This window comes from Solea senegalensis, linkage group LG15 (assembly GCF_019176455.1).
Source record: "Solea senegalensis isolate Sse05_10M linkage group LG15, IFAPA_SoseM_1, whole genome shotgun sequence".
NCBI lineage: Eukaryota > Metazoa > Chordata > Actinopteri > Pleuronectiformes > Soleidae > Solea > Solea senegalensis.
The window spans coordinates 11,674,324-11,698,790 of NC_058035.1; the positions used below are offsets into that span (position 1 = coordinate 11,674,324).

General features: G+C 40.9%; 1 protein-coding gene and 2 long non-coding RNA genes across 3 annotated transcripts in view; all 3 read right to left on the reverse strand.

The window, feature by feature from the left end:
- Positions 1-3,680: 3,680 nt before the first annotated feature.
- Positions 3,681-11,807, reverse strand: LOC122782298. Its single transcript, XR_006361905.1, has 3 exons — positions 11,744-11,807; positions 10,425-10,472; positions 3,681-3,819 (listed from the first exon to the last, which is right to left on the reverse strand). It is a non-coding gene; the product is annotated as an uncharacterized LOC122782298 (long non-coding RNA).
- Positions 11,808-17,433: 5,626 nt separating this feature from the next.
- LOC122782202 lies at positions 17,434-20,314 on the reverse strand. Its single transcript, XR_006361892.1, has 2 exons — positions 20,221-20,314; positions 17,434-18,431 (listed from the first exon to the last, which is right to left on the reverse strand). It is a non-coding gene; the product is annotated as an uncharacterized LOC122782202 (long non-coding RNA).
- A 6-nt stretch (positions 20,315-20,320) lies between these two features.
- sema4ga (sema domain, immunoglobulin domain (Ig), transmembrane domain (TM) and short cytoplasmic domain, (semaphorin) 4Ga) overlaps positions 20,321-24,467 on the reverse strand; it is a 28,669-nt gene continuing 24,522 nt past the window's right edge. Inside the window, exons 13-15 of the mRNA XM_044046463.1 lie at positions 24,251-24,405; positions 23,767-23,825; positions 20,321-22,517 (exon numbers count right to left, since the gene is read on the reverse strand). Of these exons, the coding sequence (XP_043902398.1) occupies positions 21,499-22,517; positions 23,767-23,825; positions 24,251-24,405 (1,233 nt within the window). The 3' untranslated portion in view covers positions 20,321-21,498. The remainder of the gene's footprint in view (positions 22,518-23,766; positions 23,826-24,250; positions 24,406-24,467) is intronic.

A 24,467-nucleotide genomic window follows, 5' to 3' on the forward strand; every position in this document is an offset into this window, starting at 1 on the left:
AGTAATCAGACTATGATTCACATCATCCAGGTATATTAGTCTGATTAAGACTAGCTCGAGTTTAGTCAGGCTAACGTGTTCACTTGACATTAAGAGAAAAACTAATTATTGTCCTAGTCTGACTAAAAGTGGTCTTTTAACATGCATGTAAACACACTAAATGTTAGTATGTTGGTTTGAGGTTAATTTAAAGTAAATTGAGTTGCACTTTGTTGCTCATTGTCATGCGTCTAGCTGCATCACTGTGGGTTAAAGGCCCAGCATGTATCATAAAGTAGGATTTATATGCAGAAAATCAATATACTCCCCATAAGCATGTGTGTGTAAATGTGTGATTACTTTAAAATAACAATTAAAAAAACAACATGTTGTGCTGCTATATTTCCACAGCAGCCTGCACAGATAAACAAGTCAGAGCATGTGTTTCACGGATATGAAGGGGCCCAAATCAGTTCTTTCAGTGATATATCTTTTGCATTTCTTATCCAAACACTGCCAAATCATGATGAATGAGAACACTGCAGGAAAAACCTCCAGTTCTGAAACATTCTGCCAAGTCGCTCCGAAGATACATGCTGCAACTGTGGTAATATCTTGCTGTTCATCACCGTCAGCACTGCATGAATAATAACATTTTGTGCCTGAGTGACCTTGATGGATTTAAAGTTCACTGACCTTTAAAATGTCTGAATCAGATCCAGATGCAATTTTTCCAAAGAGCTTTCACGCATTTTTTTTCCCAAGTCATACTTATTTAAAAAAACACCTACATTTACATGTTTTTTTATGTGCATTTCTCTTAAGTGACATGACAGCAAACATGTCAGTGTGTGGCAGAGTGTGTTGAGAGTACCGGACATGCTGAAGGTTGAAAAGTGACATTTTAATGATGGGTAACTCATTGCTCCTGCGACAGATGGCCACCAGTGTGTATCTATTATCAGAACAAGTCAAGGTCGTGTCAGCAGAACACCACCATCACCACCACTAAAACTACCACGTTTTTACATCAACGACACAGACACAAAGATGTTTTAGAGCAGGGGTGTAAAACTCAAACGACGTGGGGGCCAATGGGCATCTAGTCATAGTCATGAAGGGGCCCATCCAGAGAAAAAAAAGGTGTGGTTGGGCAATATGAGCTTGAAATTATAACACAATATTCCACCATGGTATCGCAGTTAAGATATTCATGGTGATATGTCACAGAATTTCAAAGTAAAATCCCTTCCTGTGATATCGAATTACAATAAAGATATATTTATGATGCAAAATAAATGTATTCATATCAAAAACAGAGAAATAAACCTAAAATTAGGTAAATAATAATGTGGGCAACTGTGATAACACACCAAAAAAGCATTTAATAATGTCTTATTATTGTTATCATAATTATACAAACATCTCTAGCAATTATATTTAGTGTTATATTCTGTGCCTCAGCCACACACACTGTATTTAGAGGAAGAGGAAGGTCACAGGCCTTGCTTTCATTATAGCATGATATTAAGTACTGGGCCGCATGTGGCCGCCAGTTGGACATCTCTGTCTTAGAGAAAAGCTTGTGTCTTTATGCTCAGTTTATGCCACAAACTGTAAACTAACATCCACATCATGACTTTGTCTTGCACACACACACACACACACAAAGACAGATGTGCAGCAGTGTGGGAAACAGAACGATGCGTGTTAGTTTAGATCAGCAGCTGTGGAAGAGTCTGGGTTGGCTGAGGTGATGTCTCTGGACACTCAGCACATGAGTGTGTAATCACAGACAGACAGACAGACGGACATCTATAGTATAGTGTTGCTCCATGCATGTGTGTGCATGTTTTGTGTGTTTTTGTCATGTCCCTTGGACTTAAATGACTTTTGATTCTTGATTTTGGACTTTTTTGAATTTGTGTATCTCGTTTTCGTTTGATTTTGTGTTTTTCAGTTTCCCGTTTTACTTTGTAGTGTCTTCTAAGTTACTTCCTGTCATTGCCTGCTCCCTCTCTCTCTGTGGTAATAGTCTGCAAAGCCCTGATGTGTTACACCTGTGTTCACTTATCCTGGCCTCCCTGGTGCATTTCGTGTCTGTGCTTCCTGTCTCTTTGTTGGTTCGTCTCTTTAGTGCTTTCAGTGTCTTAGTCCAGCAGTTAGGATTCCTTGTTTTTATCTAGAGATCAACTCCTGGTCTGGGAACATTTGTTTTTATCTGAGCAATATCCTGTACCCATTTTTACATTATTTTTTAAATTCTAATTGTTTTTATATATGAAAATAACATGATGGGCAACTGTAACATGCCTTTTCTAAACTCTGACAAGCTCTAAACAGAGTTTTCAATAGTGTCTTAGTGGTCTCTGTTCATCAAGCTGGTAGAAATGTCAGAATCCGGGGGAGAGAAAAAGAAAAGTGATATATCACAATTAGATATTTTTTTCCCACCTCTGTACTTTAATCTTCTACACCTGACACTGATGTTTAAGGAAACTCAAAATGCTATATTTTTCCATCAGGATCAGAGAGAAACATTACCATGTTTGGACAATGGACAGTTAATTGTCATTAACCAGAAAAGGCATCACATGCAAAGGCTTTTTGCATTTGCACTGAACAGAGCAAAAAGGATAACATGCCTGAAAGCAAAGTGCTGTCGTGTTATTAATGTGTTAAGTCTCGGCATGAATCACGACGAGCCCAAACCGCACGTATTTATTTCAAACCACAGTGTTTCTGGTCAGAATGTCTTCAGGTCGCAATGTTTAAACATGGTTTCTGCAGCCATTTACAGAATACATACCGTGTAATTACGCCGCTGCTGCTATTGTGTTCCTTGGCGAGTCTTTGCACGCACTCAGGAAACTCACTTACAATAGCGGTTTGAACGTTAACATGATCACAGAGGCAGAGTACAAAGAAATACACAGCGCTACAAAGGCCAATGCAAATGTCATTATACAATAAAAGTCAGGGGATCTCCAAAGTACAGTTGAAACTTTATGCAGCAAATTCCATTATGGTTAAAGCAGCAGTGAGTGACTTTTAAATATAAACAAATGTCAAACCCTTGTCACATTAGTTCACACGGTGGTGATTAACAACGCTCTCCCTCTCTAACCAGCGACATTCTGCGCTGCACACAGGAAGTGATTCATGTTTGTGTTAAGACAGATGCAGAGGCAACAGCAACATCGCTCTAGTAAAGTGAAATGGCTGTAAACAGGTTGGAATTATGATCCTTCCACCGCTTTATCCTCCACATGAGGGTCTCGGGGCTGCTTGTGCCAATCCCAGCTGACATAGGGTGAAAGGTGGGGTAAAGCCTGGATTAGAGTGTCCAATTAACCTCTGCATGATTTGGGACTGTGAGAGGAAACCCACACACACACACACACACAGGGAGAACATGCAAACTCCACACAGAAAGTTTCAGGAGTGAATTCTGCTGTATATACCTGATCGTTCAGCAGTTGGATGAAGTTTGTTGACCTCTTGCCCCCGACTGCATGTGCACACAGAAACATGTGAGTCGGAGCATTATTGATCCATAATTTCACAATAAACTTTGACCTAATAAAGATGAGAAAGGGAAAGTGAGTGGCACAGGTGACAAAATAAACCGAAAACACAGACAAGTTGAGAGACAGAATGAGTGCACACACCACGCTTCCGCACAATAAACTCCAATCAACGCGCTCTCAGTGGATTCCCTCAGAGGAGCGAGAGCCTGCTCATCAATACAAGGTTTTTGTGAAAGGTCACTTTGCTCCTGTAATGAAACAGTTCTGTCCTGGTGTTCACAGAGCACTTTGTTCCGGCATGACAGCGTCCCTGTACACAAGGAAGGTGCTCAAGGTCACTGAAGGAAGTATTGAGTAAAAAGAATTGATGTGAATCGTTTGCTGAGGCCTTCACAGTCACCAGATCTCAACCTGAATGAACTTTCCAAGAGACATTTGAGATGAGGCTTGAGGTAAGACCGCACTCATTCAACCACAATTGAGGGGATATGATAGACATTTTTATTGTAGAATCAACAATTGGGAGCACTGAAGCAAACATGGCGGCCCATTGTCTTATTAAAGCAGAACTATGCAGGATCTTTACTCTAATTTACCAGCTTTGGAGTCATTGAGACTGAGGGGCCGTCAAAAACAGCTTTGCAAGATCAGGGCTGCTGACCCAGAGTCCTCAGAATCTCGGGTCTCACGAGACACACAAAGTGCTTCACTGCACTTGAAAACACATACACACACACACACACACCCTAACCAGGACAAGACAACAAAAATAAAGGTAGACAATGGATGGATGTTTACGGAGGTGTCGTAAAAATATGTACTCCAAAACTGTAGGGGGAGCTCTGCAGAGAGAAAGAGAAAAAGCGACCAGAAGTGTCATGGGACAGCACAAATATCAGTCCATCGTATTGGCAAGAGACGAAGGCAGATTTGTTTATCACACACCGAGGTCATGCTACATCAGAGGTGCCAAACTGGCGGCTCATGGGCCACTTGCGGTCCTGCAACCGATTACATGCAGTCTATCATTAAATTTCACGTCATAATGAGAACACAGCCCGCGAAAGAATATACACGGTATTACACAATATTTTTTAAATATTATATTATATTTTATTTAATATAATATTTTTAAAATGATAAAATCTTCTTTGGTGTCTTAATTACAGTTGTCCACAATAGTTGTTATTTTTATTTCTCAGTTTTTAGTTTATTTCTCAAGTTTGCCGAAACTCTGTGGAATGTGATTATGAAAATCTTTATAACAATATCATGACACACTATTGTGCTATAATTTTAAGCTCATATTGGGGGTTTTTTTCGCCCACTTTTTTCCTCTCTAGACCAGACTAGATGCTCATTGGCCCATTTGAGTTTGACACCTCTGTGCTACAAGATATTAAATAAAATAAAAGACAGGCACAAGCATATACTGAAGATATATAAAAATAAAACATATACACAAATGTGTAAAATACTAAAAAGAAACACATTGGAAGATCAAATGAGCACAGGAACATACGTAACATACGTCTGAACTCCTGTTTTGAAGCCTCCAGAGTCACGATTTGTGCAGCGCTGTGTGAATGCATGAGCCATGCTTTATCATTTATTTTCCTCTAAATCATTTACAAAAACAACAACATTATGTTCTATTGATGAAGACCTGAGACGACCGCTACGCATCATATTCTTACTTCCTGGTTGACTACTTATTTACAGTCTATGGTCTGGACCAACATGAGGTTCTGGGATTTCCAGGAGATTTTCAGTTACGTGACTTCTTTCCCTTAAACAGACAAACCGGTGCGGACGACCAGAGACACAAATCCAGGAGGTAAAGCTATACAGAGCTTTCAATGTTTAGTTTCACGGTATAAAATGGCATTGTCTGATATCGTCCTCTGCAGACTGAGGGGGGAGGAAGTGAGATGTGGGGGGGTATAGAAGAAAAAAAAGGCCAGAGGAGGGAGGGATGATAGAGGAGGAGAGAAAGAACAATGCACTAATGTGGTGAGACAGGATCAGTCTCGGGAGCATCTGTTTTTAGAGTCTCTAAATTCCGAGTTTATTTTATCTGTGAGAATGGAGATTTCAGTGCTTACATTCTCCTTATTGCACACTACGATTTAAAATATGGCCGTAACCATAAAAGGATAAATATACACTTAAAACAAACACAAAACAACTCCAGAAATGTAAATTTAAAGTTGTCATTGTGCCGTCTTACTGTCTGAGGTATAAAAAGAGTAAACACATTGTTTGGTGTGAGCTACAGGAGACCTCAGCCTCCCACTGTGTTCAATGACCTTAACCATCAATCTGTAATGGAGAGACTTGGTTTTTAGATATATCTTCACCATACTGTCCAAAATTTCACTTTACAGCGACTTGTCCGTGTCCTGTAATTCCTCCCTAACCTTCCATGCATCATAACACATACATAACAGTGAATATTCTTCATGCAGGTGAGTTATATTTCCACGTGATCCCATCATTAAAAACCATTCCCAACCTTTTAGACTAACAGGCCACTTTATTAGGTACACCGGTTCAACAACAGTGTGTTAATGCAAACATCTAATCAGAAGGAAGGTAAATGATCTTGATGACAACTCAAAGCTGCGTTATGCTAAAAGAAAGAATAAAAACTATCAAGAGTAAAATACACAATGAAAAAGTAAGGATAAAATAAGAAATTAAGAAAATAAAATGTACAATTAAGAACAGAGGGGAAGTGTCACCGTGCTGATGAATTTTATAAGCCATTCTGAATGGTTTTGAGTTTTAGATTAGTTTTAAATGTACTAAGTTTAAAAACTTTTGAAAAAATGCCCAGTGATGGAATGGAAATCAGGGGGTAACCCTGTTCCAGAGGTCAGGAGGAGCAAAATCGCATTAAAATCTCTGCTAAATATGGTGGAGCGAGGCCATTTATGGCTTTAAAAGCAAAAAAGTTCTTATCTAATCGAAAGGGAAAACTGGCAGAGACTAGTGTAAAATGTGTCGCAGTATTTAAGCCTTGATCAAGTAAAAGCGTGGATTGCTGTTTTCAAATCTTAAAGAAAGGGCTTTGAAAAAAGCTCATTTTAACAACACAGTCGATGTGTTTATCAAATTTAAGACTGCTGTCAAAACTCTGGTCTGAAAGAAGAGGCCACATCAGCACCAACACTTGACATTGTACTTACAAGTTTACTACTATTATCTAATCTTACTAGATTACTAATTATTAGATCACTAATTAACAAAAGTCATTTTTAATCTCTCCATCCGTCCTCTTCTTCCTGACATCCTCTGCTTTTTCCTCTAAGATGAGCCTCTCTTTACTCTTCTGCGTTGTGTGTAAACAGCCTTGTGTGTTTTACCATGAAAAGGCAAAGATTGGGAGCTTCTCCCTGAGGAGCTGAACACTGCGAGGCTGCGTTTTCTGTTCCAACAGCCCAGGGTCAGTCAGTCAGTCAGAGCGGGCTCTGTTTATAGACCTTCAAAATATTCACGTGTTATTACAGCGAAGGCCTGAGAAATAATTCAAAGCATGTGTGTGTGTGTGTGTGTGTGTGTCTTTATTACATAACACATAAGCATTTACAAAAGAATGAGTGGGGTGGCTCTGGATGCAGGAAGCAAAGATTGGAAAAGAATGAGGGGAGGTTTTTAGTCTTTGGTTCCCACTTATTTCTCACTGCCATTTAAAGCGGGAGAGGGAATCTGGAGATGATTTGAGGTCAGTCAACCTCAATCATACGAGAGTCATTCATTAGTTTGGGAACTGTTTAATAGCTGGTGGATTCCAGCCACTTGAACTCGACTCGCTGTAAAAAAAAAAAAAAACACCCGAAAACATCACCCCTTCATGCCAAGTCATGCATATTTCCTCCAGTTTCTGTGTAAAAGGAGCAGATTGTTTGAAAACACGCTTGTTGCGCTCCTCCCATGTCCTCCACTGAACCCCCCCACTCTCTGGTCAGGACTTGAAGGCTCCATGTGGCATCTCTGGAGAGCATCATTTCATCTCCGCTGTGCTTTATGAGAAAGCCTGGGAGGATAGAAAATGAACATACTTGTGTAGTTACAGAAGGCCCAGGGTCAAACCCTGAGCTCATAACAAAAAAAAAAAGTGAGATGTTCAGTCGTGATCCAAGAGGAAAAATAACAATATCGGAGCTTTAAAGTCCAGAACTGCAAGAATATAAACTCCCGGGAGACAGTTTGACCTTCACTTTCAGGACAAGAAAACCACAGTAAAACATATGCAGTGGCAACAAGCTCACACTCAGATCTTAGAAACAGACGGAAGTATTTTGGTACATGCAGCTCTGCCCATTTGATCATTTTCTCCTCCTCTAATGTTTATAACGTGAGACCTCCCCGCAGATCCTCCCGAATAAAGTTGATAGCTTTTTTTTTTGGTGTTTGCTCAATAAAACAGATGGATTTCTTAAGGATGACGCCTGTTCTCATTAACCAGGTCACTAACTGCATCATCTGTTATTCGACCAGGTATCGATGACACTGCAAATGCTGCAATGCAGATTTCACAGGCGCACACGCGTCACTGAGAGGGTTACAAGTGCAATCACAAACTGTTTCACCCACACACACACACACACACACACTCTGGTTTCCATGACTTCAGAGGACATTGCATTGACTTACATTCATTTCCTAGCGACCCTAACCATAATTACTACTGGCCTCATCCTAACCCTAACCTCAGTCTAATTTTAAAACATGCCTTCACCTTAAAAAATGTATTCATTTATGTTACAGGGACTTGATTTTGATCAATAATGTGACTGTGTAAACAGAAGTCCCCACAACATAAGGAAATACCAATACCAGGTACACACACATACACACATTAACATTAACTGCCCCCTGCTGACTGAACACCTGGTACTGTCGTCTCTATTAATCAGTTAAATCACCTACACATGTGCCTTCATTGTTTCTTACTGCAGTTGTGGTTTGTGTATTGATTTCTTATGTACATGCGTGTGTTTGTGTGTGTGTGTGTGTGTTTGTGTGCAGTCTTTGTGAGCACATTTTGACCTTGTGAGGACATAGTGGCTGCTCCCCTCAAGCTCTATGGTGAGGGTGAGAAATTAGTGCTTAAGTTAAACATTTAGTTGTGATCGTTAAGGGTAGAGAATGCATTATGAGCGTCTCTAAATTTTGTCCGGGCACCCAGAACTGTAAAAGGCTTTTTCTGGGTTAGGGTTACAATTGGATTAGGTTAAGGGTTAAGGTTAGTCACTTAGTTGTGATGGTTAAGGTTAGGGTTAGAATTGGTTAAGGTGAAGGGTTAGGGTTAGGCACTTAGCTGTGATGGTTAAGGTAAGGGTAAGGGGCTAGCTAGGGAATGCATTATGTCTATGAGGGTCCTCACTATGAATGCTGTGCAAACGCGCGTGTGTGTGTGTGTGTCTAACTGGGTCAAAGCTCTGTTGCCTCTCATATATCAGTCTGTTGGGAGAAAAACAGTGAGAGATGAGCTTTAATCTGGGATTGGAGCTAAATCCTCTAACTCAATTAAATATCACTGTCTTACAGGAGACACACACAAACTCACACTGTTACTTTATATACTGGTATGTTTTTATAACTAAATTTCATTATTTTTTAATATTTTATATTATTATTATTTTTTTATCTATCTTATAAGGCTTAGGTGACCGACTGTGTGACGTTTTTGCAAATCCACTTCTTCTGTTGCTCGTGTCTATACAACATTTGTGGCATCACGATGTTAGGACACATTCACTGTGAGGAAGTGACAGAACAGGAATCTGTGTCTCTCATCAGGGCTGTGGATTTTAAACTAAATGATAACTGTGACTCTGAGGCCAGTGTATCCTGCACACGCCATCAGTGTGATGTCATTAATGTCACCAGCAAAGATTAGTCAAGTGCAATAATGTGACGGCTCACTGATGCATCATCAACACCATGTGATTGTCGTAACTGTTCGGTGGAAGTGATGGAAAGAGATGAGAAACGGTGTAAGTCAGCAGAAATGAGACGTGGATGCATATACTGCGCACACACACACACACACACACACACACGCACACACACACACACACGCACGCACACGCACACATACAGGTCCCAGGTCATGTTTCACTGAGTGTAAAACACAATCAACATTAGAAGTGAAAAGGCAATTTCAGGCTTCAACGACATGAACACTTGTCTGTGTTTCTGTGTCGTTTCTTGTTTGGTGTGTGTTTTTAGGATCTTTTTCTTGGCTATAGACACTGACCTCGTCAGGGCCAGTAGTAAAACCTGGTCCTAATGAAGCAGAACCTCATTACTGAGGAACTGGTTAAGTTTAGAGCTAAGATGTGTAGGTTATGGTTAAGGTTAGGCATTAACTGGCTGTGGTTATATTGTTATGTTTTGGTAAAACACTTCGTTGAGCCTGTCCAAATTATTGGACGTCAAAATAGTGTCCTAAGAAGACAAGCTGGACAAAACTGTGCGTGTTTGTATTGTATGTTTTGTCTTTGTGAGGACATTTAATTTAATTCAATTCCTGCCAAATGAAAATAATTTCACCCATGTTTTACACTAACTTCTGAAAAGTCTCAGAGCAACAAAATGTCCTCACTGTGACAGCAAAAGGTTTTAGGTTTCATTCCCGAAGGAGACTTTTCTTTTCACACAGGAAGGTCAGAGTTCACGCTCGGCCTCTGGAGCAGGCAGGAGCTCGACCTCACCTGGACACTCACTGACAGATGAGTGCCTGTTTTTTGGGGGGGTCAAGGTTAGTCTCAAACTCTCCACTGCACGACGACAATCAGAGGAAATGGACAGTGTCTTACCCGGTCTAATCTAAAATGTCCATGTGTGGAAACACAAATCTTTAGCTCTAGCATTCAGGATAAAACAAAGACCTTCATCACTTACTGAAGCTGTTTGACTCCAGACTTAAACAGAGAGAGGTAAATCCAGCTCCTGCAGCAAACAAAAGAAATACAGAATGAAAATTAAAACAAATACCAGGCACACGATTAGATTGTGCAGTGTCAACAGGGAAAAAAGAAGTTAAATGTGTACAGAGAGGTGAGTAAATGTCCTAAGTTAATAATAAGGCAGCATTTTTATCATATATTTACAGAACACGTGGTTATGATTTGACAGCAGACTGAGAAAAGCCCCTTTATTATCATTGTATGTCCATATAAAGGAAATCAAAGTTGCTGCTAGATGGTGACAATATAAAAAGAGAGGACATAAAATAAGAGGAATTAAACGTTTGTCCCAGAAGAAAAAAATGTCAGTCAGAGTCAGTATCTTCCTTAAAATCAAAATGTCAAGTTCCAAAGTTCACGACTCTTGATTCAAATTTAAATGTCTTATTTAAAAGTCTCTAAATCTCATATTTATATTGTAGGGGAGAAAAGTCAGAATAGTGACATGAGGATTTTCCATGAATAGACTGACTGTGACCTCCAGTGGTCAACAGCAGAAGTGCATGTGACCTTATTACACAGAGAAGGTCAGTAGGTGGCGCCACCTGCATAAGAATAAATGTTAGAGCGCGAGCTCATTGTCCAAAGGGTAAGACAATTCAACACACACACAAACTTGTTTTTATGTCTTAGTGATGACACATTATGATATAATGCACTACCTATCCCTTTAAATAAATTCTAACCCTAAAACCAGGTCTTCACCCTGAAAAGGGTCAAGGCAATAAAACACACACACACACACACACACACACACACACACACAGCTATCAATCTTGAAATGATCTTAATTCTTCCATTCCTCTGGACCGCCTTAACAAAGCATAAACCTTAACCCTAACCAGTGATTTAATGCACTAACCTTAAGCTTAGCCTAACCCTAAACATACAACCTGTCTTAAGGAAGACCCCACAAACACAGAAACATGCTCACACACATTAGAAGAAGATGAAGCCATTAATTAGTGAGTCACATGATGGACAGCAGAACATGCAGTTCAGGTCCTGGGACTTGTTTTTACAAAGACTGCGCTTCTCTATTTGTCCACCTTTAAACATTAAAGGGAAATCAGAGCTGCAGGCTGTTTACACACTGTCAAAGTCCACAAGTCAAAGCTCATCAGACACTTTGTCTCTGCTTCTCCTGGTGTGTGTTTTTTTCCCCTCCGTTAATCCTCACTCATATTTACACATACATATTTTGAATGTGTATGAACTGTTGCATAATTAGAAGAAGGAGAAGAAAAACATCACCTGAGAAAGTAAGTTTCATTGTTATTGCTCATGAGGTTTCAGGTGAAACTGCATTGAGATGAAGTTCAAACCAAAACAACGTCGCTCTGGAGCGACAGTATAATCGCAGGAAATCTTGCGACACTCGGGTGTATAAGTGTGTGTGTGTGTGTGTGCGTGTCACACTGAGACTATGGTTGTCATGTTGACAGTCCAGGTGACGTGTCATGAGGTGTGTCTGCATCTGGTAATAATACAGCTCCAATTTTCCCTCTGCTATTACTTCCTCCACTGCTACCATGTAAACTGAAGATAATATCACACCTTCTCAGTTGGCCTCTGTGAGAAAATAAAAAATAAAAACACTTGATTTACTAATACTTGACTGTTTTTGTCTGTTTCTGGTCAAATAAAACCCCACTTTCTTCTGATTTTACTAGAGATGTCCTGATACCACTGCTTTGTGTCCTATACTGATATCAAAAACCTATAGCTGCATTTAGTTACCTGACACTCGTCTAAACAACAGAACTGTACACGTCCAACAAGTGTTAAAAAAGTGTCTTTTAAAACAGGTTTCTCTTTTCTATTGTTATATTCTAAAGTATTAAATTAACCTGCGCGTACAGTTTATAGCAGAAAAACAGTCTAAATGCTATTTAAATGTGTTAATGATAGATAGAGAAGAAGGAGGTGTGGTGTTGATGACAGCAGAGACGTGTGGCCTTGTTTTGTGTCAAACTGGTCTGGGAGGAGACGGAGGTGACACGCGTTTTGTTTTGCATGAACCAGCAGCAGCAGCAGCAGCAGCAGCATCAGCAGCAGTGTTTGTTTTGGGGAAGAAAAGTGCAGTGTGACATTTTGCACTGATGGACAGGATTTCCATGGTGGTGACAACCACACAAAACCATCAGCGAGTGGAAACTGTCTGTTGTCGATCCAGTATCATGGATGTGTTGTATGAAAGTACCTCAAAGGGATACTTGAGTAAAAGTACAAATGCGTTACCAGAAAATGACTGTGGTAGAATTTGAAGTCACTTTTTTTTAAATCACATTACTTAAGTTTTAGAAGTAAAAAAAAAAAAGTGAGGAGTTAGGATTGAGCCATGGTAGCTCAGTGGAAGGGCAAGTTGTCTTTCAACTGGTAGATGAGGGTTCAATTCCTGGCTCTGCTAGTCTATAGGTGTCCTTGAGCAAGAAACCTAACCCCATGTTGAAGTGTGTGAATGACAAAACTACAGACCATTACCAACTCTTCTTCTTCTGATTTTATTTGGTAGTGACAAGTAACAAAGATAGTTAGAGAAAATGTTGCTAGAAATATAAATAACAAAGTAAAGTAGATACGTGAATTTTGTACTTAAGTACACTAACAAGGTATTTGTACTTATATTACAACACTGGTGACCTGACATTTGTCCAAACTCTACCACTAATAACTGTGACATTTCCAAATGAAAAGCTCAGACGTTCCACATCTTTTTGAAGTGTCACTACAAAAGCAGGGAGTGTATTCAGTAGTTGATGGATAAGAGAAACGATTGTCTTTCATCTTTTACGCGGGTTTTAATGTGACAATATTTATGCAAAACATACTGAGTTGTTTCTGCTGTTGTGGCTAACCCTTATGGACAAAACACAGAAGCACTACTGCTGACATTTTAATTAAAAGAAAAGAAAAACACACTAATAATACATAACGAGGAACATGGATTATGGAGGCAATGGGAGCAGAAATAAAAGAAAAAGAACAGTGGGAACAAGAACACAACACTTTCCACTGTGTCTGTCTCACAGAGGGTGACTTTGAAATGTGACTGACGTTGAGAAAGTCTGTTCTTTTTCTTTTTTTTATTCTCATCTGTCAATGAAAGCCTTTTCAACTTATATCAAATGTCAACAGTTTGTTTTCTCGGGAAGAAAAAAGAAAGTTTTTCTCTGACATGTAAATTTAGTCCAGGAATAGAACGTGTGTTTTGATCCTAGATTAAGTTACCTGACAGTCAGCGTGTCGAAACAACAGAACTGTACACGTCTAACCAGTAAGTGTAAAAACACATTTTTCTTTTCTGTTGTTATATTCTGAAGTGTTAAATTAACATACACTTTATAGCAGAAAAAGCAGTCGAAATGCTGTTTTAAGATGACTGACGTTGACTGTTAACTTGGATTGAATTCAAATATTCAAAATAAGTCCAAAACTTAACAGTAATCTCACAAATATGTAACTTTATCAATTTGACAAACACATGTAGTGGTGGAGAGCAGATTATTTACTTCCATTCACATTTTAGAGCAGGGGCCTCAAACTCAAATGACCAGTGAGCATCTAGTCTGGTCAGTAGAAGCCAGTCAAGTGAAAAAAAATCCAACTTTCTTGGGCAAAAATGAGGGGGTGGGCACTATAAACGTAAACATTTTAAATAAAAGTGTTTGTTTGGGTATGGAATGACAGTAAAACATGTATTTAAGATGCAAAATGTATCTATAGAGATCAGAAAATGATGTGGTCCATGGGCCGCGAGTTTCAGACCTCAAGAGACGTTTTTTGACATGTTTTCAAAAAATAGTGAAGTAGCTTCAAAAGCCAAACAGAGTTAATCCATAATTCTTTATTCAGAAGCACAAGCTCAATTATTTGTAACAATTAATTCCCAGTGTCGCGTAAGACGCCACAAATCTCCTCAGAGCAGGGCGGTTTTATTTAATTCAGCTCGTCCCGTTGGCCCCGATTCAACAACCGAGGCAGCGTGTTACGTAAATAACAACACAGCAGCCATGACTGTGTGTTAATCACATGCCACGCAGCAGTCACTGCAGGTAACTGGCTCTCTTACAAATCACCCTGTGGCTGTGTTTGCCTGTGTGTCCTATTTATGTGCGTGTTTGTGCTGGATTTGCCCCAAGAGAAAAGCTCATCTACAGGTGAATGATGGACCAATCAGTGGCTCTCACAGAGAGGGCTGAACCATGCGGATACAGCGTCTAATTGCCACGGTAACTGGAAATTCTGACATATTTTGCAACCGCAGTTTGATTTGTGATAATACAGAAGTCCCGCTTCTGTTTAAGGTTATTTATTATTATTTATACATGTATTTATACATATATACACAAATCAGCTACAGTATTGCAGCTGAGTTATGTTTTGGGCTTTTTATTTCTTTAAGGGAGCTGACTATTTTTCAGACTTTTTGTATCGTGCTGATATCGGTCGATATCTGTGCGTTTGTGGTGATAAATGTTAAATATATGTTAAATATACATTAAATATATGTTAAATTTGAACAATCCTAATTGAACATATTGCAGGTGCACTCTGTTCACGCTAATCCATTTACATTCATTGACAAGTGTCTCACTTTGTTACGTTTTTTATAAACGTATGTGGTTAATTTTAATGCTTGAAAGATAGACAGTGTCTCTGCTTTAGAGCAGCAGCAAAGAATGATCACATGATGTGAGGAGAGGGTGAAACAGGGTGAAAATAACAACACATCACAAGATCTTGTTACATTCTTCATATATACATACACATATATATATATATATATATATATCCACAAACAAAGCATGGGTGTGTGTGAGAGAGAGCATTAGCTAACCTGAGGTAAGGTTCCTCCTGTTGCTTGTTTCTCTGTTGAGGAGAAAAGTTTCCACACCAGCGCGTCGATATGTGAACGCAGGGTTTCTCAAACCTGATCCCGGGCACGTTCAGCTCGTTATAAGGCTCTGAAAAACCCTGATAACGAGCCATTACTTAGAATCAGGTGTGTTGGATCAGGGAAACATCTAAAACATGCAGGACAGTGGGTCACCAGGATCAGGACTGAGAAACACAATTGGCGCTTTTCCATGATACAGTTCAAGCACGACTCGGCTCAACTCTACTTTATATTAACGACCTGAATAAGCGAGTATCTCAATAGTTGCCAATTCATTTGGTAGTCAGTTAATCAATCAATCAATCAATCAATCAATTGCTCAGCTTTAAGTATATGAACTGTAGAATCTATAGAAATGCCACTGTTCAAGTCTGAAGTAACACCTTCACGGGACACACTGTATTTTTGGGTTTTTGTTGAAAACACCACTCTCGTTATTTTGGAATCAGCCTACAACCTCTCAGCAGTATTTCTTCTATGTGTACCAGTCAGTGCCAGGCTGCAGGAGCTCGGGCTCACTTCCAGTATCTGTGGTAACAATGCAGCAGACGCCTCCTCCTCCTTCCTCCTGCCTGTTTGACAATATTTACCACCTGCTGCAGTTTTGCTCAGCTCAGCCTCCTCTCGTGTCATACCAGAGCTCGGCTCCACTAACTTGCCACAAGGAAAAAGTTTGTTTCGTCACTGTGAATAGGTATTTCATATACATATATATATATATATATATATATATATATATATATATATATATATATATACTGTGTGTATATGTATAATACATGTATAATGATGAGAGAGAGGAAGAGGTTGAAGAACAAAGTTTAATTTGAAAGTCACAACTGAGGGAACCTCACTGCCCTGTTCTTGTGTTAGTTAAAGGTGCAATATGCAACATTCTGCATCACAAGAAACCAGGAAAACAAATACTACTTAGATAAATATGTATTATAGAGTCTTGACCAGAGAGCGTTTCATCTCACTCCTTCTCTGTGTGTTGATATGATTTTGATTTTGATGCTGCAGCTCAGAGGTCTCAAACTCGCGGTCTGTGGGCCAAATGCAGCCCTCCAAACGGTTTTATGCGGCTCCACCACTTCATGTCAGTAAATTATAATTAGTCATTTCTCAATTTTTTTTTAATTTACAGATTAATTTTGCAAGTTTTGTAACAAAACACTTTCATTATGAAAAGTCACCACAAACATTGTCACTGCGATATCACATTGAAATGTTGAGAACATATTTGAGAACAAACAAAACGCTCCGGTACTTATTTCTTTCTTCCTGAGGTAGTGAGTGCACATAGTCCCACAGAAAGCCTCTTGTTCCTGGTATCAGTGGAAACCACATCTAACCTCCAAAGAAAGTTTGTTCATTGGCTATAAAAGCTTCAGCCAAGTAATGCCACTTTTCCACTACATGGTCCCGGCACGACTCGACTCGGCACAGCTTGCTTTTCCATTAGCGATAGTACCTGGTACTTCTTTTAGTACCTGCTCTGACAAGGTTCCAAGCGAGCTGAGTCGATACTATGTGTGACATCACCAGTCATGAGCACGACGTCCAACACAAGAATCAAACCCAACAATGTCGAACTGTAGATCAGTTAAAAACCTACATTCATCTCCAACATTTAGCACGGAAATGTCTAAAATCTCACTACTCTTTTTACTTAGTCACACCGAAAACAACTGCTTTACAAGTCACTCGTTTGTGTGTGTCGTGTATAAAACAAAGTCACAGCAGTTTCATGCAGCCGTATTACATTGTAATGGAAAACCAACCAAACCGTGTGGAGTCGAGCCGTGGCGTGCCGGGACCATGTAGTGGAAAAGCGGTTTAGTTCTTTCTTCCGGAGGTGAATGTGCACATAGTTCCACAGAAAGTATCTTGTTCCTGGTATCAATGGAAACACAGCTAAACTGAAGGTGACTCTCTGGATTGACCTCCAAAGAAAGTTTGTTCTTTGATTATAAAAACTTCAGCCAAGTAAGAGATAAAACCACGGCTAAAACTGGTCTGGCATTTCCACAACGCTGAGCTCAACGAGCCGAGAAAGGGCTCAGAAAAGACTCTGAGCTTCTGCTGGACTCGTACTGATGCATAAGTTATTTTAACATCTGTATTCATTGGCGACTGCCTAGAATAGCTATGGTAGCTCACTGGACTTAGCTGCCTGATCACAGTCTGACACGTGTGATCAACCGCGATGACGAGTTAGTGGTGCTTAACAACTGCATATTGAACCTTTAAGTGAAATAATCGAATTGTCTGATGGTACAAACGTGGTATAACATGCAAATGTAGATCAAAACAAATGATGCAGACGTTGCAGTGACAGAGAAGCTGAGTGACACCTCATCCATGAGTCATAATGAACAGTTCAATTAGTCGGTTACAAGTGTTAAATTCAGTGTTGCTGGTGCTCTGCATGCTTTGGGCTACCATGCCTCTATTAATCACATGTGGTGAGAAGACACTGTGACCTTCCTATTAAACAGATGCGTGTATTATACAAGTGGCACAGGAATAGCAACAATAACGATAATGTCCAAAACACTAAATAAACAAAATAAATACACCTTGTGTTTGTTTTTTCTGGTTCTGCATTAAAATGGGCTCACAAAGCAATTTTTAATCATTGGCCTTGGCAATTCTTATTCATATTATGGTGGAAGGTCCTTGTTGTTTTCTTGACACAAACAACAAAGGGCCGCGTTGAGACATAATTCATGCAGCAAGTGTGACAAAAAGGTCATTACACGTCAAGTTTGGTCTGACGAGTTTGCATCAAGGCAAGGACACGTCGGTCGTCTGTGCACAAAGATCCGCTGTCTGCTCAGCCAACAGAGAGTCAGCAGAGAGTCTTATCCCAGCCGCTGCTTGTTCTCTTCTAACGTTGCTGTCCACTAAAAATTAAGTTTCACCGCTCATTAAAAAAAACATCTTTGCAGACAGAGTCTGACCAGGCGACGCTGGGCGGGCGATGGTATCCACGGCAAAGAGGTGAAGAGAGATTCAACTGACCAGTGCTCATCAGATCTACAAATGGGAAAAGGAGAGAAATATTAAGCCACAGTTAGAAATGTGTCTTGGCCGGTGCCAATCCCAGTTGACGGAGGGTGGACCACATAGAGACAAACAACCGTCCACTCTCACAGTGTCTATCTGCATGTTTTTGGACTGTGGGAGGTAACTGGAAAACCAGGAGAACATGTAAACTCCATAGAGAAAGGCCCTTGTTCTGACCGGGTCATCAGTCAGTCAGTCATCATCTACCGCTTTAACAGTTCGCCAGTCCATCGCAGGGCCACACACAACTAGAGACAAACAACCATTCACTCTCACTCTCACACTCACGGTCAATTTAGAGTGTCCAATTCACCTAATCCCCACATTGCATGTTTTTGGACTGTGGGAGGAAGCCGGAGAACCCGGAGAGAACACACGCACACACGGGGAGAACATGCAAACTCCATGCAGAAAGGCCCTTGTTCCAACCGGGGCTCGAACCCGGGTCTTCTCGCTGCAAGGCGAGAGTGCTAACCACTACACCACCGTGTGGCCCCTGACCGGGTCATATTTTAGATAACTATACAGGACCACGGAGCCATAACCTGAAAAATAAAACATTGCTGTTTTCTTGTACTTTGTGTTGCGGTCAAGAGGGTTTTTAAATGTAAGCTTTTTAATATGTGAAGTGTGCAGCGTCCACATGTGTCTTCTTTCATGACTTTGATCAGCGCCACTGACAGGAGAGCTCGGCTCTGCAAACCACAGAAGCAGCAGATGAAGCAGCAGCAGGAGCAGCAGCAGCAGCACGTGCAGCTCACACTCTGACATCACAGGCTCGTTAGATTCAATTATACGTGAGATCACACGAGCGAGCCAGTGCCTCAGAGGAACATCTGTGGAAAAGTGTGAATGGCTCGGCCTGAAGTTCTGATGAATTGCAAAACCCTCACTCTTAGTCTGAGGGTATGAGGAGGTAAGGAGTTTGAGAGTGTAAAAACTTTTAAATAGGGGTGGGTCGAAATATCGATTTGGTGATATATCGCCGTCCTTCCTCGTGCAATATGACGATATATGATATTCTTTTCAATATATACCTTTGTCTACTACATTTAAACCGCAGACAATTAAGTTCACACAAGGCTGATTAAGCCTCTCCGCTCCACACACCTCTCTCGCTCTGTGTTTCTCAGTGTAGCAGTATTTAGATCAACATTCCCAAGCTGCACAAAGGAAGTGATGTGCTTTAGTGTCCAGGCAGACACAAGGCAAAGACAACACTGTGATAACTAAAGTGAGACGGCTGCAAATATCACTCAAAACATTAAGAATCGCCCAGCAAAACATTTCAGAAGTTTCTCATCCCCTGCTCTGCTGCTATAAACATCTGATAGTTTTGCTTCACAGAGCCTGTTTTCAGATGAAGGTCACGGCATAAAAATAAATACAATCATTTTTTTCTTTATGAAGACCAAACAGAGGCAGAATCATAATATCAACAACAAAACAAAATCACCAGCAGTTACACACTGCAGCTTTAAATCTCTGGAGACATTTCTAGCCCCCACCCCCCCATGCAATAAGGTCAGACTTGTCATACAACAAGTGTTTAATCATTGCTCCTGTCTGAATGTAGAACAAAAGCACAAATAAAGATGCAGTCAGAGATTGACTGAAGCAGATCAAACAACATACACTCTTATAATTATAGAAGAGCAAATCCAGTGAAAGTGAGATAACGCGGTGACCTCACACGTGTGTGTTTATACTCCAACTCTGAGATACTGTATGTACTGTGGGATATAAAAAACATATCTACCTTGGATGTGTGCTCCTGTGCTCCACAGTCAGTCCCTCAGTGCTGCGGTCTCATGCAGTATGTCCCTCTGCAGTGGATCCAGACTCAGATGAGACCCCGCTGCTGCAGATACAACCATTCAAAAAGCTGTGGTTTCCCGACGGTTTGTAGTGTCACGTTCAAAAACTGTGTCGGAAAACTTTCGCTCGAAATGTGTTAAAATTAGTCGTTAAAGTGCATTCAAAAAAATCAATAATACTGTCATGTTTTCATCAGGTTTCTTATCAACATGGTGAAATAATCATCATTTAATATGTCTTCAATAATGTATAGGTTAGGTAAGTCAAGTTTTTCTTGTTTAGGCATTAATATTTTATGAATATCAGAGTGTATGAATCCAATAAAGACCTCTAATGGTTGTGTGAATTTATTTTCGATGGCCACGTTTCCAATGTGTGTAGCAGACAAGGTTTTAAAAACTATTTCAACTATTTACGACGGATTGAGAGCGTCTCAGCTGTTATAAAGTACATTATTATTGTTTATTGTGGTTGTGAGGAGTGAACATCAACCTGCTAAATATGTTATTACAAATTACTTGTCAGTTGAGGTAGTGGAATGGTGCAGTTTTAATTCCACATATCAGGGATTGTTTGACTGGAATGTTGTTATTTAACATTAATATTAAATCATGATTAGTTCACCATTGATTAGGTTTTTTTTTACCATATATTATTCTGTTTGTATAAAATTAGAAACACTGACTCGTGCACCATTAGTCCCTTAATTCACAAAAACCATCTTTCTGCGTTCAAAATCCTGTGAATTTGCTGTTTTTTTAAAAAAAATGCAAAGGCCATCTGTGCACTCGCCAGTGCAAACTTTGGCTAGCTGCCCTTCAGTGTGAACTGAGCCAAATATGGCCACCACACAGCACAAGTCCTCACATGTATTTATGTTCCCACAGGGCTCTGCTCCTCTTTAAAGTTTGTGTATCGGAGCTGTGTGGATCGCAGTCGTGCCTGTAACTGACGGATTGTGTCCTTCTGAGCAGTGTTCAAGTGAGGTAGATCCCACTTTTTTCCACTTCATGCTCAATCCTTCATTGGGAAATTTGAAAAATTTGAGAAGTAAAGTTGTCAAACAGCCCTGACGTAAAAAAAAAAAAAAATGTCTGAATGTGGACTTGTAAAAATGTAAATTAGACTGTTATTGCTTTAGTCCACAGCAATAACCAAGCATGTCACAGGCACTTGAAACTCATCGGTCCTCCCACCACAGTGGGGCGCTACATGTAACCTACACTGAGCTCTCGTCGGGCCTGGGCAGCAGCTGCGTGTGTTTCCTCTTCTCTAAGATCTTATTGAGCTCCTCGGCAAAGGAGTAACAGACTGGTGAAGTGTTCTCAGAGTCACTCTGCCTCAGCAGCACGTAACTGTTCCCGTTCATCCTCCGCAAGACACTGGGCAGCGTGGCCGACAGTCCGTTGGGGAAGTCGCACTCCGGAGACGGATGTTGCGGCGTGGGAGGGAGAGGAGGTGCGGGGGGAGGCGGACCCTTATTAGGCGATGGGTGACCCTCGCCGGGGACAATCTGAAGGAAACCTCCGTCCTCGATGTTGCCGTTATGATGCTTTGAATCGCCGTTACAAATGCTTTTGCCGTTACAGTGGTTTGAGATTGTCTTCAGCTCCATGTGGGAGGAGCTTCTGAGCTGTTTCCTGTTCTTGTTGTGCCTCTTGCTGCTCGGGTAGGCTGACGTCGCCGCACGTAACGAGTACTTCCCTCTGTTGCCCACGCGCAGGCAGAATCCCACATAGAGGAGGACGACGGTGAGGACCACACACAGTCCTGTGAGGATGGTGATGAGGGACAAGTACATGGCCTCCATGTTCCTGGGGGAGAACAGCTTTGAGTGGGGGAGGAGAGGAGCTGGAGGTGGCGGGAAGGGCTTCTCTGAAGACGGATGTTCTGTCGGCGGAGGATGTTCTTGCGGGGTGGTGATGACGTGGTGAGGGTCTTCAGTTGGCTCAACCGGTGGTGGCGGGGGCAGGTTGGGGTTGATGGTGATGTTGTAGGTAACCACAGCGACCCTGACGTTGTTCTCAACAGCGTAGCAGGTGTACAGCCCGCACTGGTCCTGCCGCGCCTCGATGATCAACAGTCCGTCTGTGCCAGTTCGAAAACCCGAGTTGAGACCGTAGCCATGCAGCTCGCTGCCATCGAGAGTCCAGAGAGGAGTCGCCAGGTTGGAGCTGAACTCACACTGCAGCAGCACGTCGTCGCCCACCCTCACAGAGCGGCTCCGCTGCACGACGTCTGCAACACAGATATATACAGTTTACGACAAGCCTCTGACTTCTTCATGGTTTTATATTTTTAAATGTCCAATGAGTAAGAATTAGTCATATTTAAATGTGAGAGTGCAGATTGTAACAAACGGAGGACGCCTCCAGTCTTCTCTAACTTTCCCTGGGACATGAAGGACCTACAGTGGCCTTCGTAGGCCAGAACATTGGTCATTCACAAGCAGGTTGTTACTCAAAAACATGTACATACAAACAACAGGCTATTCGATGGCTACACATTACAGTGATAATAGACATACTTATGGGTAGTATATTCAATTTCTGCTAATGAACCTTCCTAAAGGTTACACACTGGACCTTTAAAGCCATAGTGCATAACTTTTAGTGTCTTTTGTTGTTGTAGATGTTATTATTTAGCTTAGTTTAGTGTTTATAATCACAATGTGACATTATTTGCATGCTGCTTCCTCTATTTTTACTATCAGACCTGACAAAGGGAGCGTTTCTGTGTATACAGCAGCAGTGCAGAGGCGGGCGGGGAGGAGAAGTGTCTATCCTGTCAAACTGCTGACAAACCAGGTTCTTTTACAAGTAGAATTCACTTCTGAATCTTTTCATGGACGTGTTTCTATGTGTTCTCTGTCACACTCAACATGTTTACGGCCTTCTCTGCAAGCTTTACTTGTAAAATGTCTTTACATACTGTGAAACAAATCATTTCCTGTGTGCAACATAAAATCAAAACACCACTATACTGAGAAACAGAGCTGTGTGGCGCTGATAGACTAAATCAGTATTGTGTTTCAATATAATGAACATTTGCTTGTATTCAGAGGTCACTCACTATAGTTTTAACGCAAACTAATTTCCATTTAAATGCTGTCCAAACACTACTGAAGCATGGATTTCAATGACATAGTTTAATTCCTGCCCTCGTGTTCCTCAAACAAAGAGAGACACAGCAAGACAATAGAGAAGATGCTACAATTTATCTGGCTCAAACCCAGGAGCCAGGAGTGAGAGAGGCCATTTTCCTGTCTGGAATATCAAACAGATCTCTCTCCAAAGATGTTAAAAATGTGATTAAAGAAGGGAGGAGAGGATTTTTGCCAACACAGTGTGTGCATAATCAACTTTCAAAGAGGCCGTCATGCCATCTCCTGACAACTATGCATCTTTCAAGTAATTCTCTATTTTTACTCCTCCTTTCATCATTCACTGTCAAAACTTTTCCAGAGCAGTAGCACCTAGCAGCATACCATCTTGTACGTTCTCACATCCACTGCTGCCATGCTGAATGTCCTGTCTTAAGGTGGACCTGCAGAAAGGACGAAAACAACATAATGAAAAAAATAATAGTCACATCAGTGCAATGCAATAGTAATAATAACATTAGGGCAAGAAGTACACATTTGCTGTAATGTCCTTATTTCTATTTTGTGCCAAATTCTAATCTAAACGTGTTATCACCCATGTCTTTTAGCGCTTAACAGGGTTTCTACTGAGTAAGCGTTGCAGTTTAGGTTAATCAGTGTCCAGTGAGTACACAGCTGCACGCAATGTTTATCATCAAAGCCGACATTTCTGCCTGTCCTGTCATTACGCAACACTTCTTGGAGCTGCCGTGTGACAGGACACCGTGATACGGCGAGGTTACTCAAACCAAACACAGAAAAGGGCACCTGCAGCACTTCAATCACTGGCTGTGTGTGTGTGTGTGTGAGATTTGATCCAAGCACCCACCTGTCTGCTTGTGTCATTATGTCCACGCAGTGGGCTCCGTTCCAGGCACAGTGAGGGTCTCTGGCAAAGATGCAGTCATAACAGGAAACATACCTGCGGCAGTCAGAGAGCGGCAGCTGCACCACGCCTGATGGAGAGCCCACGTACACACTCATCTGAGGGAGGAGAGGGGGATTAAATATCGCACGATGGAGATGACTCCTCAAATGTGTGTGTT